The sequence below is a fragment of the Monodon monoceros genome, unplaced genomic scaffold (genome assembly GCF_005190385.1).
Source record: "Monodon monoceros isolate NGI ecotype Baffin Bay Population unplaced genomic scaffold, NGI_Narwhal_1 Super_Scaffold_18, whole genome shotgun sequence".
Lineage (NCBI taxonomy): Eukaryota > Metazoa > Chordata > Mammalia > Artiodactyla > Monodontidae > Monodon > Monodon monoceros.
Genome location: NW_021703774.1, coordinates 20802656 through 20823067, shown reverse-complemented (window position 1 = coordinate 20823067; position 20412 = coordinate 20802656). Strand labels below are relative to the sequence as shown.

At 45.4% G+C, this 20412-nt stretch overlaps 1 protein-coding gene across 3 annotated transcripts in view; it reads left to right on the top strand.

Moving 5' to 3' along the window:
• Window positions 1-20412, top strand: part of SUSD4 (sushi domain containing 4) — a 126292-nt gene that overhangs the window by 55240 nt on the left and 50640 nt on the right. For all 3 annotated transcript variants that reach the window (XM_029229646.1, XM_029229648.1, XM_029229647.1), the window contains exon 3: window positions 12460-12672. In XM_029229646.1, the coding sequence (XP_029085479.1) occupies window positions 12460-12672 (213 nt within the window). The remainder of the gene's footprint in view (window positions 1-12459; window positions 12673-20412) is intronic.

The following is a 20412-nucleotide window of genomic DNA, read 5'->3' as shown; positions in this document are numbered from 1 at the left end:
ACCTTGCCATTTAAATATGTGATCCTGACACATTCAGGTATAGGAGCTGCTGGCACAAATCCCAGCAAGGAGAAGAGTGTGGCTTTGACCGAAGATAGCTGAATCCGAGGAGGACAGAACAGAAATGGTGGTTCCTGGAACATATGGGCACGTTTTGTATGGTGACTTAATATAGGTGATGGAAACAAGATTTTCCTTGAGCTAAGGGCATCTTAAAAACAAAGAAAGAAACGAACAAAAAACCCAAAACAGAGCCCTAATCTCTTTGTTACTTGCACGTACCGAGGTTTACCTGTTAATAGGACTGAAGACTGTCTTGGTGATAAAAGAAGACAGTCTTCTTGCACGATCTGGTCCTCATTCAGCAGCTTCTTTTCCATCTTCTATTTTGTTTTGTATCTTGCTCTTCCTGCCTGTCCCCACATGATGAAAAAGTCCCAGTGGCACTTGAGAATGTAAATAAAGGTTAGAAACCTCATGATCTGGACTCTAGTTGGTGACTGAACCATTCAAGGGAGGGAATATACAGTGTTTTTGAAAAGATTGTGGGTACTGTTAGAAAAGTTAGTACTGTTAACAGTTGGATTTTTATACAGTGGCTGGGAAAGTGAATCCTATCAGACTGTTATCTTGATCTCACAGGGTTGGCGTGTGGGTGAAATGAGATTGTGTATGTAAAACACTTGTAAACTGTAAAGTTCTCTCCATGTGGAAAACAGTTTTCAAATTGCTCTAAAGCTGTTGATTACAGAAAAGAAAGGGAATTTGATTTTTAATTACCTCTTTATTTAAACAAATTTTAATTGAAGTATAGTTGATTTACAGTGTTGTCTTAGTTTCTGGTGTACAGCAAAGTGATTCAGTTATACATATATATTCTTCTTCAGATGCTTTTCCATTATAGGCTATTACAAGATATTGAATATAGTTCCCTGTGCTATATAGTAGGACCTTGTTGTTTATCTATTTTATATATAGTAGTCTGTATCTGCTAATCCCACACTCCTAATTCATCCCTCCCCTACCATTTCTCCTTTGGTAACCTTAAGTCTGTTTTCTAAGTCTGTGAGTCTGTTTCTGTTTTGTAAATAAGTTCATTTGTATCATATTTTAGATTCTACATATAAGTGATACCATATGATATTTGTCTTTCTCTGTCTGACTTCCTTTACTTGGTCTCTAGGTCTAAGCAATCTTAGAGGTCACCTAAATAATTTCCCCCTCATTTTCTAGCTGAGAAATTTGTGACAGAAAGTTTAAATGACTGTGCAGACTCACACAGTGAATCCCTAAGTGAGAGATTAGAACACGGGATCCGGATTTCTAATCCAGGCTTCTTCCTACTTGGAGGGCAGAAGGCAACTTAATCTCTAGGTCCGTCCATGTTGCTGCAAATGGCATTATTTCATTCTTTTTTATGGCCGAGTACTATTCCATTGTGTATATATATAAACCACATCTTCTTTATCCATTCATCTGTCAATGGACATTTAGCTTACTTCCATGCCTTGGCTATCGTAAATCGTGCTGCTATGAACATTGGGGTGCATATATATCTTTTCGAACTATAGTTTTCTCCGGATATATGCCCAGGAGTGGGATTGTTGGATTATATGGTAGCTCTATTTTTAGTTTTTTTAAGGAACCTCCATACTGTTTTCCAAGTGGCTGCACCATTTTACATTCCCACCAACAGTGTAGGAGGGTTCCCTTTTCTCCACACCCTCTCCAGCATTTAGTGTTTGTAGATTTTTTGATGATGGTCATTCTGACCGGTGTGAGGTGATACCTCATTGTAGTTTTGAGTTGCATTTCTCTAATAATTAGCGATGTTCCCTTTTCACGTGAAGGGAATTTGATTTTTAGAAAGTAACAAATAACCACAAGCATTCTGAAAGTGTGTTCTAGGATTTTTTTTTTTTTTTTTTAACCAACCACGCATTACCTTCTGGGCCTCTTCAGTCTGAGTGCTTGTGCTTTGGGAGGTTTCTACCAATTTTTATCAAAAAGTGACTAGAAATCATGGAATTTGGCAGTGGTAGAGATCTGATAAATCATCCAATTACCTCATTCAGTGATAAGATGTTAAAACCCAAGAAGATCGCGTTATTTATCCAGGGTCACAGAGCCAGCTAGACAGGTCACCTCATTATACTCAATAAGGATTGGCTTTCGAAAAGAGCCATGTTTTTAGCTTCTCAGTCAGTTTTTAAATTTAGCCTTGCCTTCTTCAAATGTTTCGTCAACTGGTCATCCTAAAGTTTATATCAACTGTGAAACTTCCATGCCACCATGTTCCATTCTTCTTCCCAGCTGATGGAAGAAATCCTCAGATTTTTCTGCTGAATGGTTTATTTCAAACAGATGAAGGTTTATTCTGTTTTTCCTTGTTATGATATCACAATCTGGAATAAGTTTATTATGTTGCTGGACATGCTTTTAGGGAGCAGTATCATGAAACTAGAGTGAAATCACATTATGAGTTAGCATTGTTCTCAGTTTTGTTGGAGCCGAAACTGAGTGAAAGGACTTAGGAATAATTGGGTAATCAAAGCGAATTAAATCAAGAGGAGAAAAATACCAGTTCTGGCATCCAGTGGGGAGTGCTATGACTGCCACATCTGTAGTCTCTATCCATTTTAATCAAGTCGAAATTATGCTATTAAGACTTATTTTTGCTACACTTACTTGCTCAGACGTTCATCTCTGGATATTTCTTGAAACATTCTCCCTATTTCTTGGGAAATGTTACCTAACTTGATTACCATACAAATATTCCAAGTTTCTATTATGTCTATAACTGTGTATGCAGTATTCAGTGTAGATTCTGGGTAATGGAATCCAAAATACTGAGTTTTCAACCCACCTAGATAAATCCTGAACCCCCCAACACATTGTTGGTTCTTCCAAAAACTAGGTTTAAGTGATATCCTGTTAGTATAAATTTGCTATAATAAATAGTAGACGGTACACAGCTAGTAGTACACAGCTAGAAAATGGCAGAGTCAGGACTCAAAGTACACAGTCTCGCTGCAGAACCTGAGCCCTTAAGCACCCACTACGTTATTCGAAGTAAGTGTATGTTATCACGTGGAACGACAAGGTGGAGTATATTTAAAGCAGTGTTTTTCAAACCTTTTTGACTGTGAACCACTGAAAGAAATATATTTTACATTGCAGACCAGCATGTGTGCACACGCGGAACTAATAAAACCACACAAAACAGTACTCACCCTTACCGTGGAGGATGCACTCTGACTTCTCCTTTCTCTTTCATTTCTAAAAAGTGCTGGCTGTGACCCTTAAAATTGATTTCATGACCTACTGCAAGGCCACAGCTTGTAGATCAAAAACTCAAGGTCCTGGATGCAGGCTGGCTCTGCAGGAAGTCCCAGTTCATGCCACCTGCTGAGTGAGCGTCCTTAGCTCCTTCCCCCAGCACCCAGCACTGTTTGTTGAGTGAGTGTATACACAGATTATATTTTCCTTTCCCCATCTCTGTTTTAGTAAGTGCCCTCTCCCCTTCTTTCTTTTTCTTTTTACAAACAAAAAGCTGAAATTTTGCCAAACATGGAGATGATTTAGACTGGAACAGAGGAGGTGAAGAAACACTGACTAATGATCTTGTTAGGGAGATATGGGTTATTAATGAATCTTTATAAAGCAAATTACATTTTCACATTGATTTTAATTGTAATTTCCACAGTGTTAAATTGTTAAATTGCTGTTTCTACCGCATTCTGACTCTGGGGCCTCCTCTTATCCCAGCAAGGGTCTTCCGTGGCCCACTCTGGCTTCCCTCCTCCCGGTGGGTTCACTTGGGAGGGGCCTACCAGCTCCTTGATCTCCATAAGAGTTGAGGCATTCCAGCAGCCTTGGGGCCCCGGTTACTCAGTCTTCCTAGCATTTCCTGGAAGATGTTTGGCAGCCCCTAAACTATCTAGCACTGGGGGGGGGGGGCGATCCTCTAATTGTTTGAGCCTGACCTTGGCTCAGGACGGACCTCCAGAATATGTAGAACTTCTCTAGGATCTCAGGCTCAGAAGGAACATCCATTGATGTTCAACTCCAGTGTGGCAACACCTTGAAGGGATGTCAGGAGCCTCTGATGGGCTGACAGGCAGAGAATGGACCAGCCCCAAAGTGCAGTTGGCTGCCAGGTGGCCGGAAACTTCTGGCACGTCAGGTAGTTCTATGTTATCAGGTCACCTATAGCCGACCTGATACACAGGAGCTCTGTGTTTGAAAATACTGATGTTAGAGAATTGATCTATTTGCTGAATAGATTTTGCCTAATATGATTTCTGTAGTATTGCCTCTATCTTCTTCTTTTTGTTGCTGATGCCTTGTTACAGATACAGCACCAGCTCACACAGTTTCTGGAACAAGGCAGGCTATCAATACATGTGTTCATTAAAAAAATGAATTAAAGTAGTTCTAAGAGCAAGGGATTCTTGAGACGGTGGGGGAGATCAAGGTGAGGTGTGTGTTGGCAATAAAGAGACGGTCAAAGGGTCCCCTCATCAACAGATCCTCAGGACCTTCCCAATGCATTTTAGCTTGTAATTCAACAAGCCCAGATAATGAAACTTTCAGAATCTTTAAGAATAGGTTTTTTTGAAGATTTTTCTCTAATGCGGCAGAAGCATTCCCTTCCTGGTATAAATGCTTTTTGAAGCACAGTAATATTTTACTAGTTAGGTGGTTTAAAAGAAACTTGGTCTGCGTTGCTGGTGGTGAGAAAAAGACAGATTTCAGCCCAAGGCAGCTGGAATTGGAATGTTCACATCTAATGGGGGAAAAGCCCTTACGTGGCCAAGAGGGACTTCCTCAAGCTTACTACATCCTTCTCCATTTATTCTTTTGCTGTCGAGGGCAATAGGCTCTCCACTCACCAGGACTAATTGTTTCATGAAACTGATATCTGAGGTTAGGTCGTGATCTCCTCAAGAGCATTTTTCATCACCAGAAATGCTCTTCAGATCCCTGTTGTGGTCAGTAGCTGTCTGGTGGCTGACTGCCTGGATTCTTGAATGTTTTGGGGGACCATAAAGGTTCCCCAGCCTCTTTATTCTGAGACGGTGTGCTGGGAGGTGTCAGCTTTGGGGGGAACCATGAGGATTTACATCCTATTGAATCATTAACTGTTTCACCGTTGCTATTGGCTCAGTCCTGTTTTAACTGATACGGGGACTCAAAAACATTTACAAATATTCTTGCCCTCACAGAGTTTAGGATTCATGAAGATTCGAGTCATTCACAAACGTGAAATACGACAGGAAAAGGACCTTCTCACTAAGTAAATGCATAAAAAATCAATTTTTGTGTCTCTATTCTGTTTCTTCCCCCAAAGACTCATATAGCAGTTTACAGGGAAACGGAAGCCTGGTCCTAGTTTGAAATTGATTTGGCTACATTTGATACACTCTTCCTTTCTAGGATATGACTTTTCAGTTATAATAAGCCAAAAGATTGCTTTTCACACCTCTTTCGTTTTTATGATTCTTTTCAAAGACTTCTGTTGCTCACAGTAAAACTGTCCGGTAGGTTTCAGCAGACTCAGAAGTAACCAAATCAGAAGTGTCAAGACTTCGTAATGAGATTGAGGCCGGATGCATTTCTTTGTATGTGAAGACGGGGATTCTCTCAATCCCACTGAGAACAAGTTCAAATTACAATCCTACCCGTGACTTGTTCCTGGGCTCACAAACAGTAAGCAGGAAAATCAGTGCCAGTAATGGAGACGCCAGGACTCAAGAGTGTGACACAGGCTGAGAAAGCACCAGAGGGGACCTCAGGCCAGGACTCTACAGCATGCCGTTCAGACCCCAGGCGCTGCCCCCGCCCCTGCCACTGTGCCCCAACTGCCTCAATGGGCTGCTTACCTGAACTCAGGGGTCCAGAGAGAAATATCATCCTCTGGAGTGTGGGGACAGTCAGCATCCATGTTACTCTTGTTTGTAAAGTGCACGAGTACCTTTAGGAAGACTGTATTAGTCTGGGTTCTCCAGAGAAAACAGAGCCCATAGGAGGTAGATCCCATGCATGCACTATAAGGACTTGGCTAATGCAATTATGGAGGCTGGGAAGTCCAAGATCTGCAGTTGGCAACCTGGAGACTCAGGAGAGCCGAGAGTGGAAGTTCCAGTCTGAATCCGAAGGCCTGAGAACCGGGAGAGCCCATGGTGTAAGTTCCAGTCTCAGTCTGAGTCTGATGGCAGGAGAAGATTGATGTGCCAGCTTGAAGACAGTCAGGAGAGAGCAAGAATTCTTTCTACTCTCCCTTTTATCTTCAGACCATCAACTGATTGGGTGAGGCCCACCCACATAAGGGAGGGCAATCTGCTTTACTCAGTCTACCCACTCAAAGTCAGTCTCATCCAGAAACACCCTCAGAGACACAGCCAGAATAAATGTTTGATGAAATATCTGGGCATCCCCTGGCCTAGTCAAGTGGACACATAAAATGAACCATCACAAAGACTGTCTCTCGTAGATAGGTGTTGCGCTCTGAATTGAATTTAGAAGCAACTGCTAGGGGATGCTGCTTCCAGGCACTTATGAAAATGGAATATTCCCTTTTCCTCCCACTTCCCCCACAAAGAAACATATTGGAAATCATGCTGTGAACTTTTTTCTCCATGCTGTGGCTACTTAGCTCCAAAGCATACACAGAATTTGAAGAATGGGGTGAAAGCGGTCAGGACCTTAGGAGTATGGTTCCTGGGATAAGATTATTTGAGTGGGCTCATGCTCAAGTTATTTTCCACTCCTCTTCCCTAATACCTAAAGCAGCCCACCCCCTTAATGGATGTGTTATCTGATGGGGCTGATCGTCAACATTTCAGAAAGGCATTAAGAGAACAGCTCTACAGAAGAATGACCTGGGCTGGGAACTGATCCGCTTGGGGGTGATTTGAAAAGTGGAGTCTGAAGATGTGGCAAGTCCTAGAAGATTACTATCTTGCTCAATGGGATTAGTTGTCCAAAATGAAGAATATTTTCTTCTTATACCATCCCATTTTCTGATTGCTCTCTTTTTACCACTTGTTCTTATTTCCCTCTTCCATGCCGAGGGCTGGATCCCACAGCCCACAGCACCCTGATCGTCAGCGCTGTCCCAGGCACGGGGACAGAGCCGGAGGCTAGCAGTGGTGACATGAAAGCGGAGAAAGTGGATGGAAATGCTCTTTTTCAAAGGAAGGAATAAAGAAAGAAAGAGTACCGAGTTAGATTCATTGGGAAATTCTGCTGCTCTCCCGTCATCATTTCCACGATGCTCTCATCATTTATTTATTAGAGCAGGAGTCATTTTTCTGGTGGATTCGGGGCTGCATCTTCAGCTCTCTCTTGAATGATCTGTCCTTCTCTGAGAGAGAACGGCTCTGTGGCCCGGGGAACGGTGGTAGGGTGATGTGACAAGTCGAGGGGTCAGTGCCTAGGACTTAGCACTCCCCATGGCTCATTTGTGAGCAGGGGATGACCGGCCCAAAGTGTGTGTGTGGTAGCGGGGGAGGCACAGATGTCTCAGCCAAATCCCTTGCGTAAACCTACCTTGGGCCCTACAGTGGAGACGGAGGAGGAAGGCTGAGGTGTCTGAGGATGTGGGTTGGAAGAAGGGTATAAAAACCTAAGGAATGCAGTCTACTTAGGCTGGGAGACGAGAGGAAGGTGAGAGGGTGTTAGGAGAGAGTGCGTCTGTGCTGGGGGAGAGGATGCACACCTCCCTTGTCTGTGGAATACATAAGCTTCTGGGACTATCAGAGTGATAGGTGTGACTGGTGGGATGGGGTAGGGACCTTTGCTTGATGAGTGCAGCAGAGCGTGTGGCTCCACCCACCCACCCACCCTCCATCCATTCATCTTCTATTCAGCCAGCCAGCCAGCCAGCCACCCACCCACCTATCCTCATCATCTCTCCATCCATCCATCTCCTGTCCATCCATCCATCTACCCACCTATTTTCTATCCATCCACCTATCCTCTCTCCATCCATCTATCCCCCCACCTATCCTCTATCCATCACCCATCTATCCATCCACCTATCCACCCACCAGTCCTTCACTAGCAGCACTTGTGGAATGCTCACACTCAGTGTAGGAGGAAGTGAAGTATAGGACCCCATCTCCCCCTCCAGGAGTTCACAGCCCAGTGGGAGAGACAGCTAAGCAGACCAGCAACGACAGGGCGAGGGGCTCGCTAAGAGAGGTCAGCCCAGGTGCCTGAAGGGAAGAAGAAGGCTCCCAGGGGGAGGCGCTATTTAAGCTGAGTCCTGGAGGATGAGCACATTATGGGGCACATGCTTCCCTCAGTGGAGGTTCTGGCATAACTCCCCTTCCTGCCTCAGTGGAGGGCAATCCCTCCTCCAGGGTTTGGGTCCCCTCCCTGCCCACATCCAGGTGCAGGGAACTTACCCCTCTTGCCTCCCCTTTGCTCCTCCTCATCTGCAATCTTTGTTTCTCCCTGCTGTGTAGAGACATTTTCAAATCTCCTTCATCTTATAATTTTATTACAACAATCAAACCCCTCCCTTGACCCTAATCCAGGGATAACTCCCAACCTGTGTTCTTTTGTTCCCACTAAGCATCTGGAAAGAGAAGCCCATGCTTACTCTCACTGCCCCCTGCTAAACGTCAGCAGGCAGGCATCCTCCCCCAGGGATAGTTCTTCCTTGTCCCTGAAGCTGCCTGGGCACTGGTCCCATTGCTCCCTGCCCTCAGCCAGTGCATGCTTCTCAGACTTTGCTTAGTGGATCTTAGCTGACACTGCTGCCCACTCCTTCCTTCCTGAAACCCTTTCCCTCGCTCCCATGACACAGTCAGGTCTTCCTTCTCCGTGGCCCTATGTTCCCAGTGTCCTTTGTGGGTGCCTCGGCTGTTTCTCCTCTCACGCTGTGCTCGTTCCCGGGACAGTGCACCCGCCCGTGCCCGCACCAGCCCGGGGCACCATGGAGCTTCAGACTCGGCCTCCAGCTCATCACCAGACATCTCTGCCTGGGTGTCCCCCCTCCACCAAGAACTCAAACTCCCCGGCCCCCCACCAGACATATCATTGCTGTCTTCACCTTGTCCTGTCAGTCTGAGTGCACGGCCCTGCTGTCTACGCCGTCGTCGACATCAGAACATGGGCGTTATCCTAGATGCCTCTCTTTTAATTCATTCCCCTAACCCTGTCCTCCGTCCAGTCGGTCACAGGTTTTGTGATTCTGTGTCCTTAGTGTCTCATGTGGCCCTATTTCTGTTCCATTGCGCCCGCCTTGCTTCTGACTCCTCGTTTCCCACCCAGTTCTGGCACGAGCCCTGAGGTCCCACAGTTCTCAGATGCCGGTCCTCCCTTGGGCAGGTGCGGGACTAGCTGCCTAAGAGTCATTGAGAGAACTTTCTAAAACTCAGGACTTCTGGGTCCCAGCCCAGCCAGAGAGAGCCTGGATCCGTGAATGTCCTTTTACAAAGCTGCCCTGCTGCTCCTTCGGTGCAGCTGGTGGCCTGGAGGCACTTCCGATGAGCTTCCTGCCTCCTGCTTGGTCTAGACGAGTCAGTCCCCCTTGCGAGTACAGGAAAGATCATTCAACAAAACAAATCTGATCCCAGTCGTGTCTTTGTTCGAAGCTCTCAGTACATACCATGCCCCTACCCCTAACCTCCTCATTAAGTCCAGACCCTTAGCTAACACATTCAGCCTTCGGGATCTGCTGTCGCCGTCTCCTGCCCTCCCTTCACCACCCTCCACCCCAGGGCTCCACCTATGGTGGTCACCCTGCCCCCAGCCTGGCAGAACGACCTCTTCCCTGAAATGTGCTCAGCGGCTTCCCACCTCCATGCCTTGTGACCTGCACCCCCCCAGTGCCCTTCCTCCCTCTGGCTGGCGGGTGTCTGCCTAGCTGTGAGCAGTCAGCCCCAGACCTTCCAGAAGGCTGTCCCATCCTCTTACCCTCGGCTTGCCCTTCTGTGGCCGCCCAGTGACTGACACGGCCTCTGTTTGACTTACGGCGTGTGTGTCAGAGTGACTTTCACTCACAGACTGCCAGAAAGCGTCCAGACCATTCAGGTTTCTGTATGTTTATGCTTCTAGGCTTTCTGGGCTGGCATGGAGTCACGAATTCCATTGCTGCTAGTTGCCCCCTCAATACCATAATGGGTATACGTTTAAAGGACCCACCCTGAGATGGCCAGACTCAGAAGGAAATCATTGACCTTCATCACTTAGGAAGCACTTGACAATTTACAGTGCTTTCCTTTGAAACGAAAACATGAAGCCATCCTGCTAGTACTTTATTGCCCTCCCCCCAGATGGGTATTAATCACCCTCCAAGGGGCTGGAAAACAGCCTCCACTGTCAGGGTGCTCACAGCGGGGCAGAGCTGCGGCTGCGTGTCAGGGGGGCTGAGAGGCTAGATGGTGTCCTTTGTCAAAGCGTCTTCTGTTTCATAAAGTATCAGACCTGCTCCCACTTAAAGATGTAATAGAGTCAGATGTGGACGCTCTCCACCTCCCTGCTTTCCTCCTTGACTTTTCGCTTGGTCCACAGCCACATGCCCTCGGCAGAGAGAGCACGTTGTGACTGCTGGACCCCGTGCTGCCGCGGTGCCTACTGTGCTGTGTCGTGTGGCTTTCAGCACAGCGGTGCTGGCACAATGTCCAGGGTCTTGAGGTCAGTTGGGGAGGACAGCAAGTGAGCCCTTCATGAGCCCATGAAAGTTGGGGTCAGGGAATCACCTACCAGCTGAGGACGTTTTGCAAGCCCAGTGTGTTACAGAGGATCAGATATCTCATGAGTCCGACATCTGGGCATCGCCTGGAAACCATGTAAGTCCTCCAAGAGCCCTGGTGATACTGCCTCTCGGTCTGGGCTGGGCTTTTCTAAGACGGCCCAGGCTATTCCTGTCCCTCTGCCACGTCTTGACCTGGCACCAGCAGCTGCGCTGGGGGCGGGGGTGGATGGGCACACCAACCCCCATCTGGAAGAAATCATGCATAGTTATTCTGGGTACCTTTTCAGGAAGGATTTGTTGGTTGATTTTGTAAGAAAATGGAGTAGAAGGCCTTCATAGTGCACAGAAGTTTGGGGCTCTCTCTGTCGCCTACATTGCTTTCCTTGGAGGGTACGTTGGAGCATTGTGCACATAGACGACCCCTTCCTTATCCTTGGGGTCCCCCAACGAGCTCGTGACATCCATGAGCTCCATGTGGCTACACAAAAGATCGTTCAAAAGTGCAAATCTGGTCCCAGTCATGTCTTTGTCCGAAGCTCTCCGTGCGGGCCATGACCCCAGCCCTCTCCTCCTCATTGAGGCCAGAGTCGGGCCTTCGTCCCAGTCATCTGGCTGTCTCCCCCACCCCGACATCCAGTCAGTTGACAAGGGGCCCCTGGAGCTGGGATGTCTCACACTCTGGTGCCCTCCCTGCTGCTTCCAGCACTTTCCTGTGCCCTCAGGCCCACCACGTCTGACTGCACCATTACCTGGGTCTCCTAGCCACGCCCTGGGCCCTTTCTCCTCCGCTTAGTCCCTCAGGCTGTTGTCCTGTCGGCCTCCTGGTCCCCACTGCCCAGCTCCATGGCCCCACACTGGCCTCCCCGCTCAGCCTGGCTTTCTAGGGTCACCCCGGTATGTCTCCCTCTCCCTTTTCCAACTCTGTTTATTCACTCATCAAACATTTATGGAGCACGTTCTAGGCGGAGCTGTGATAGGTTTCACAAGAGTGAAAAAGTCTCAAAACCTGTCAGAGGCGATCTGACAGAGAGGCGATCATTCTCCAAATGATTCAGTACAGGGCTGTGTTCACGTTACAGTGGTGGAACAAATTGGGGCGGGGCGGGGGGGACAGGGAGAGTGGGGTTAAGGAAGGCCTCCCGGAGGAGGAGAAATGTCGACCAGGCCTGGCTGATGGGGGCGAGGGCAGGGGGCAGGGGAGGGTGGGCATCGCCAGCCTGCCTCTTCTGCAAACCCTATATCGCTCTCAGCCACCTGCTGCTCTGCAGACACGCCCGCGGTCTCCCGGCCCGGCCATTGCACAAGCCATTCCCCTGTGTCCCCCTTCACGAAGTTGGTTCTGTCCTTGAAGTCTTACCCGTCCTTCAAAGCCAGGCTCAGATTCCATCTCCCCCTTTCCCGACTACCTCTCCCTCCTCCGCTCCCTTCTGCATTTTGTACTTTAGTCTCGACATTTACCATTTTGTATTCCTTTCGTTGTTTACTTTTCCTCGTCTGCTACTCCTAGAAACTCCTTGAAGGGCTAACTTGACCGTGGAACTGAAATCACTAATGAGCGCTTTTCTAAGCAAAGAGCAAAAAGCAGTGTGAAATGTGCACTAGAGTGTTTATTTTCTTGGCTTTTTTATTGGTGGAGTTGGGTGGCCCATAGCATCGGAAAGAATACAGTGTCTGCCATTTATCATGGGAAACCTTCAGCATCCGAAGAATATATTCAGAGGCACCTTTTCTTCTCTCTGTCCATGTAGGGTTCGATGACCTTCAGGTGTGTGCTGACCCAGGCGTCCCTGAGAATGGCTTCAGGACGCCCAGCGGAGGGGTTTTCTTTGAAAGCTCCGTCACCCGATTTCACTGCCAAGACGGATTCAAGCTGAAGGGCTCTACAAAGAGACTGTGTATGAAACATCTGAACGGAACCCTAGGCTGGATCCCAAGTGATAAACCCGTCTGTGTGCAGGAAGGTAAAGTGCTCTCCTCCACCCCCTACCCCCATCCCATGGAAGCCACTCACGTAGTCAAGCTTGTGGCTGCAGGGGTATGAGCCTGTGTGCCAGACGGGGCGGTACCCTGGGCTGCTTTCTGTTTCAGGGCTGATCTTGCAGACTGATGGAGGAGCACGCGTGTTCAGTAAGGGCTGGGGCAGGGGATAAATGCATCTCAGCATCAGGAGTAATCGTCTTCCTTTTCTTTCTCAATTACAACCCAATTTATCACCATTTTTGTCAATGCAAGAGAGCAACTCAGATAACATGAGCGCCATTCATTATTGGGCTGCCAACTCAGCACTCGTTTCCATGTTACTCAATAAAAAGTGCAGTAAATATATTGGGCCAAAACTGTATATAATGATACAGAAGATGCGTGTTACTCAGAGAATTAAATCAATTACTACTTATCAGTTCTGCGTTAGACATGATTCATTTAAGGAGAGAAAGAACTGTGGCAAACAGTGGTAGATTGACAAGGTAGACATTTATTTCTAGCAGGTATCCCTAAATTTATTGGTCGTGACAAGATATTCATTTACTCCTAGCAATTGTCCCTAAGTCTATTGGTTGCAACAACTTTATGTATGTATATATATATATTTTTTGCTTGTTTGTTTTCACCCTATAGAGATACTTTTAGAGTTTAAAAGAATGCATTGAGTTTAAGTAATTGGAATGCCAGTTGTTGATTATATATCTCTGATGATCAGCAAGGTTGAAGTAGGAATAGGCATGAATTAAGAATTAATTCTAGCCCCAAATTTCCATGAGGCACAGAACTAATATCTCAACAAGTTCATTACAAGAGAGTTTCACTTTCTCTTAACACCATTATTGATTTTATTTGGAGATAGAGCTTTTATAATAATGCTATGTAAACTCTTATTCTGATTTAGTGTATATCTTCTTTATGAAACTTTTAAAGTAATTTAATTTGGCAAGCATTGATCAAACATCTATTATGCTCCTCCCTTTGGAAATTATCAAGGATGGGTAAGGTGGTGTCTTACCCTTAAAGTACTTGCTACCTTTGCTTTTATTTTCAAGGTATTTTTTAAAAAGCCAAAGTTATATAAAGAATTAAGGTTTTTAAAAGTAAATTTATTTTTCCTCTTACATGCAGTCCATGCAAGCTATGATTTCTGTAAGATTCTATTAATTAAAAGTTTATTTACTATATAAGATAGATAGACAACAAGGACCTACTGTATAGCACAGGGAACTATATTCAACATCTTGTAATAACCTATAATGGAAAAGAATCCGAAAAAGAATATATATAACACTCACTTTGCTGTACACTGGAAACTAACACAACACTGTAAATCAACTCTACTTCAATTAAAAAAAAAAAAAAGGTTATTTAATTTGTATGCAAAGACTTTCCTGCTAAAACCCATGGCCTAGGATACCCAGTGCTTAAAACCCAGACAAGCTCAAAAACATCAGAGAACAAAGAAAACAACAGGCTTCCTGAATATTGCCCAGAGATGAAGGCCCTCTGTTACTTGGTCATCCTGGAAAAAAAAAAAAAGTTTATCCCTTTTTAGATGAGCTTCTTTCCAACCTTGTACATAACAATGTAATACATAGTAATTCCAAGAAAGGGAGTGAAAAATCACCTTGGAGTAGAGGCTTCTATTATATAGGTCTGCGTGCCTAATTCTGAACACTTAGCCCCAAATGTGCTGGGAGGGGCTGTGTACCTGGGGATGGCAGTGGAGTGTCAGTTCTTTTATTAGGCAACTTAAAATAAGACCAGGTGCTTCCAAAGAGCGTACCGGGATTCCTCATTTCCAGTCACGATGTTGTGCTCTCATCATTTTACAAAGTTTGGAAGAACAGGTATTGCCTTTCTAAGTACGATGGTATAATTGATTATTTTTAATATAAATGGTGGTCTTTGAGAGATCTGTATAAGGAGATTACTTTCGTTGCCCTCACGGTGGAGAAAATCATCATTGTTAGCAGCCTAAGCCTGCTGTATGTGGCTTACAGGGGCGACGGGCACACAGAAGTCTACTCCATGGATGTTGTAAAGCAAGGAAGAAGCTAAACTATTTTTCCCTGGAGTTGTAAATGGCCTTTACTCCCTGATTAGGACTTACGCTGGGCGAATAGTAAGGGCTGCTCAATTCATTTGTTTCTGTTGTTAGGTAATTTTTAAAAATTAATTAATTTATTCATTTATTTAATTTTTGGCTGCATTGGGTCTTCGCTGCTCCACACGGGTTTTCTCTAGCTGCTGAGAGCGGGGGCTACTCTTTGTTGTGGTGCACGGGCTTCTCATTGTGGTGGCTTCTCTTGTTGCAGAGCACGGGCTCTAGGCTCACAGGCTTCAGCAGTTGTGGCACGCAGGCTCAGTGGTTGTGGCACGCGGGCTCTAGAACGCAGGCCCAGTAGTTGTGGCACACGGGCTTAGTTGCTCCGTGACATGTGGGATATTCCCGGACCAGGGCTCGAACCCGTGTCCCCTGCATTAGCAGGCGGATTCCTAACCACTGTGCCACCAGGGAAGCCCTGTTAGGTTATTCCTAGAGGGCTAATGGATTTTTCTGCATGCTGGTGATCGTGATAACAATAAATTATCACATTTTTTAGGTCATTAGAGTTTAAAAGTACATTGAGATTCACTATCTCATTTAACAAGTACAACTGCCCTACAAGACAAGTCTTATTGTCCTCATTTCCTGATTAGGAAACTGAGGCTCAGAGAAGTTACTCGCTTTGTCAGAGTCGCACAACTGATGGGTAAGCAGCAGATCTGTAACTCATTCTAAGCCAGCATTTTTCCTCTACAAGATTAAGTCTGACTTTCCTCTTGGTGTCACAAAAGCCCTGCTGTAGTCAGTTATGCAACAGCACATTGTTATAACAAAAGGCATCACCAACGTTCAGAGTCGAAGGCACTCTAGAAGTTAGATAACCCAAGCCCTCGTTCCAATTTAGTTTTTGTTTGATCAATAGGGAAACTGAGTCTCAGAGAAGTTAAGAGTCTTCCCAGACTTAAATGGTGATTTAGGGACACATCTGTTCTAGCCCAGGTCTTGTCACTGTTGCCTGAACTTCTTCCAGTCTTCCCTTGTCAGCCAGTTCTGCCTGAGATACAGATTTTTAAAAATAAGTTCATATGCATTAAAATGCTTCATAACAGTAAAGTGCTCCACAGAAGCAAGGTGGTATTAAAGCAAATATTTTCTTGTGCATTCACACAGATTCCCTCTCTTTTATTCTCCACTTCACCCTGCCACACATACCAGCCATCTCCCTTCTCTCCTTTTACTCCAACCTAAATGGTTTATTCCAGGCAAACTCACTTACAGAAGTTTGGACTTACAGAACTGATAATATAGGCAATGAATAATTTTCCTGGCACCCAAAGCCTCCAGCCTAAGAAACATCTGTGCTTGTCAAAGCTGCTTCTGTAAGACTAGAGCCTGCACATCCCTGAGCAGGGGTGAGGATACTTTATGGTCCAGGGAGCAGGGGAGGTGACCAGTATGCTGGAGAGGGTACCATGGAGTTGGCAAAGGACTGAAAATACTGCCTGGGGGCACAGGGCTGCTGACATACTAAGTACAGTGACTAAAGGCCAGGGGGACGGCCACCATCGGGGCCTCTTCCTTTCCAAAATCACTCAACTAGTCTACTGGGGGACACTTTCCCTGCTAATACATCCCTTTCCCACATTTCATAAGAAAAAGTATAGGTAAAGTCAGATTGACTTTGCATAAATTCATTTGAGGGGAGACCTTCAAGATGGCGGAAGAGTAAGACGTGGAGATCACCTTCCTCCCCCCAAATACATCAGAAATACATCTACATGTGGAACAACTCCTACAGAACACCTACTGAACACTGGCAGAAGACCACAGACTTCCCAAAAGGCAAGAAACTCCCCTTGTCACGTACCTGGGTAGGGCAAAAGAGAAAAGAATAAACAGAGACAAAAGAATAGTGACAGGACCTGACCCTCTGGGAGGGAGCTGTGACGGAGGGAAAGTTTCCACACACTGGAAGCCCCTTCGCGGAAAGAGACTGCGGGTAGCAGAGGGGGGAGTTTCGGAGCCACGGAGGAGAGCACAGCCACAGGGGTGTGGAGGGCAAAGTGGAGAGATTCCCGCACAGAGGATCGGTGCCGACCAGCACTCACCAGCCCAAGAGGCTTGTCTGCTCACCCGCCGGGGCGGGCGGGGCTGGGAGCTGAGGCTCCGGCTACTTCGGAGGTCAGATCCCAGGGGGAGGACTGGGGTTGGCTGCGTGAACACAGCCTGAAGGGGGCTAGTACGCCACGGCTAGCCGGGAGGGAGTCCGGGAAAAAGTCTGGACCTGCCTAAGAGGCAAGAGACCATTGTTCCGGGGGGCGCGAGGAGAGGGGATTCAGAGCACCGCCAAAAGGAACTCCAGAGATGGGCACGAACTGTGGCTATCAGTGTGGATCCCAGAGACGGGCATGAGACGCTAAGGCTGCTGCTGCCGCCACCAAGAAGCATGTGTGCGAGCACAGGTCACTAGCCACACCTCCCCTCCCGGACGCCTGTGCAGCCCGCCACTGCCACGGGCCCGTGATCCTGGGACAACTTCCCCGGGAGAACGCACGGCGCGCCTCTGCCGCGGCAGACTCGCCCCGCATCTGTACCCCTCCCTCCCCCCCGGCCTGAGTGAGCCAGAGCCCCCGAATCAGCTGCTCCTTTAACCCCGTCCTGTCTGAGCAAAGAACAGACGCCCTCAGGCAGCCTACATGCAGAGGCGGGGCCAAATCCAAAGCTGAACCCTGGGAGCTGTGCGAACAAAGAAGAAAAAGGTAAATTTCTCCCAGCAGCCTCAGGAGCAGCAGATTAAATCTCCACAATCAACTTGATGTACCTGCATCTGTGGAGTACACAGATTCCACAATAGAATCTGTGACAATAGAATCTGTCTATTCATTGAATAGACAACGAATCATCCCAAAACAGAGATGGTGGACTTTCGGAACAACGATATATATATATATATATATATATATATATATATATATTTTTTTTTTTTTTTTTTTTTTCCTTTTGCTCTTTTTGTGAGTGTGTAAGTGTATGCTTCTTGGTATGATTTTGTCTGTATAGCTTTGCTTTTACCATTTGTCCTAGGGTTCTGTCTGTTCATTGTTTTCTTTTTTCTTTTCTTTTAGTATAGTTCTTAGCGCTTGTTACCCTTGGTGGATTTCTTTTTGGTTTGGTTGCTCTCTTATCTCTTTCTTTCTTTCTTTTTTTTCTTTTTCTATTACTTTTCAATTTTTAATAATTATTTTTTAATTTAATTTTTCTTTTTTCTTCCTTCCTTCCTTCCTCTCTTCCCTCCTTCCTTCCTTCCTTCCTTCCTCTCTCTCTCTCTCTCTTTCTTTTTTCCCTTTTCTTCTGAGCCGTGTGGCTGACAGGGTCTTGGGGCTTGGACCAAGTGTCAGGCCTGTGCCTCTGAGGTGGCGGAGCTGAGTTCAGGACATTGGTCCACCAGAGACCTCCCAGCTCCATGTAATATCAAATGGCAAAAGCTCTCCCAGAGATCTCCATCTCAATGCTAAGACCCAGCTCCATTCAATGACCAGCAAGCTACAGTGCTGGACACCCTATGCCAAACAACTAGCAAGACAGGAACACAAACCCACCCATTAGCAGAGAGGCTGCCTAAAATTATAATAAGGTCACAGACACCCCAAAACACACCAACAGACGTGGACCTGCCCACCAGAAAGAAAAGATCCATGCTCATCCACCAGAACACAGGCACTAGTCCCCTCCACCAGGAAGCCTACACAACCCACTGAACCAACCTTAGCCACTGAGGCCAGACACCAAAAACAACAGGAACTATGAACCTGCAGCCTGCGAAAAGGAGGCCCCAAACACAGTAAGTTAAGCAAAATGAGAAGACAGAGAAATACACAGCAGATGAAGGAGCGAGGTAAAAACCCACCAGACCTAACAAATGAAGAGGAAATAGGCAGTCTACCTGAAAAGGAATTCAGACTAATGATAGTAAAGATGATCCAAAATCTTGGAAATAGAATGGAGAAAATACAAGAAATGTTTAACAAGGAGCTAGAAGAACTAAACAGCCAACAAACAATGATGAACAACACAATAAATGAAGTTAAAAGTTCTCTGGAAGGAATCAGTAGCAGAATAACTGAGGCAGAAGAACGGATAAGTGACCTGGAAGATAAAATAGTGGAAATAACTACTGCAGAGCAGAATAAAGAAAAAAGAATGAAAAGAATTGGGGACAGTCTCAGAGACCTCTGGGACAACATTAAACACAGCAACATTTGAATTATAGGGGTCCAGAAGAAGAAAAAAAGAGAGGGTCTGAGAAAATATTTGAAGAGATTATAGTTGAAAACTTCCCTAATATGGGAAAGTAAATAGTTAATCAAGTCCAGGGAGTGCAGAGTCCCATACAGGAAAAATCCAAGGGGAAACACACCAAGACACATATTAATCAAACTATCAAAAATTAAATACAAAGAAAAAATATTAAAAGCAGCAAGGGAAAAACAACAAATAACATACAAGGGAATCCCCATAAGGTTAACAGCTGATCTTTCAGCAAAAACTCTGCAAGCCAGAAGTAAGTGGCAGGACATCTTTAAAGTGATGAAAGGGAAAAACCTACAACAAAGATTACTCTACCCAACAAGGATCTCATTCAGATTTGACAGAGAAATTAAAACCTTTACAGACAAGCAAAAGCTAAGAGAATTCGGCACCACCAAACCAGCTTTACAACAAACACTAAAGGAACTTCTCTAGCCAGGAAACACAGAGAAGGAAAAGACCTACAGTAACAAACCCAAAACAATTAAGAAAATGTATAGGAACATACATATCGATAATTGCCTTAAATGTATATGGAATGCTCCAACCAAAAGACTTAAACTTCGCTGAATGGATACAAAAACAAGACCCATATATATGTTGTCTACAAGAGACCCACTTTAGACCCAGGGACACATACAGATTGAAAGTGAGGGGATGGAAAAAGATATTCCATGCAAATGGAAATCAGGAGAAAGCTGGAGTAGCAATTCTCATATCAGACAAAATGAACTTTAAAATAAAGACTATTACAAGAGACAAAGAAGGACACTACATAATGATCAAGGGATCAATCTAAGAAGAAGATATAACAATTGTAAATATTTAGGCACCCAACATAGGAGCAGCTCAATACATAAGGCAAATGCTAACGGCCATAAAAGGAGAAATCTGCACTAACACAATCATAGTAGGGGATTTAACACCCCATTTTCACCAATGGACTGATCATCAAAAATGAAAATAAATAAGGAAACACAAGCTTTAAATGATACATTAAACAAGACGGACTTAATTGATATTTACAGGACATTCCATCCCCAAACAACAGAATACACTTTCTTCTCAAGTGCTCATGGAACATTCTCCAGGATAGATCATATCTTGGGTCACAAATCAAGCCTTGGTAAATTTACTAAAATTGAAATCGTATGAAGTATCTTTTCTGACCACAACGCTATGAGACTAGATATCAATTACAGGGAAAAATCTGTAAAAAATTCAAACACATGGAGGCTAAACAATACACTACTTAATAACCAAGAGATCACTGAAGAAATCAAAGGGGAAATCAAAAAATACCTAGAGACAAATGACAACGAAAACATGATGATCCAAAACCTATGGGATGCAGCAAAAGCAG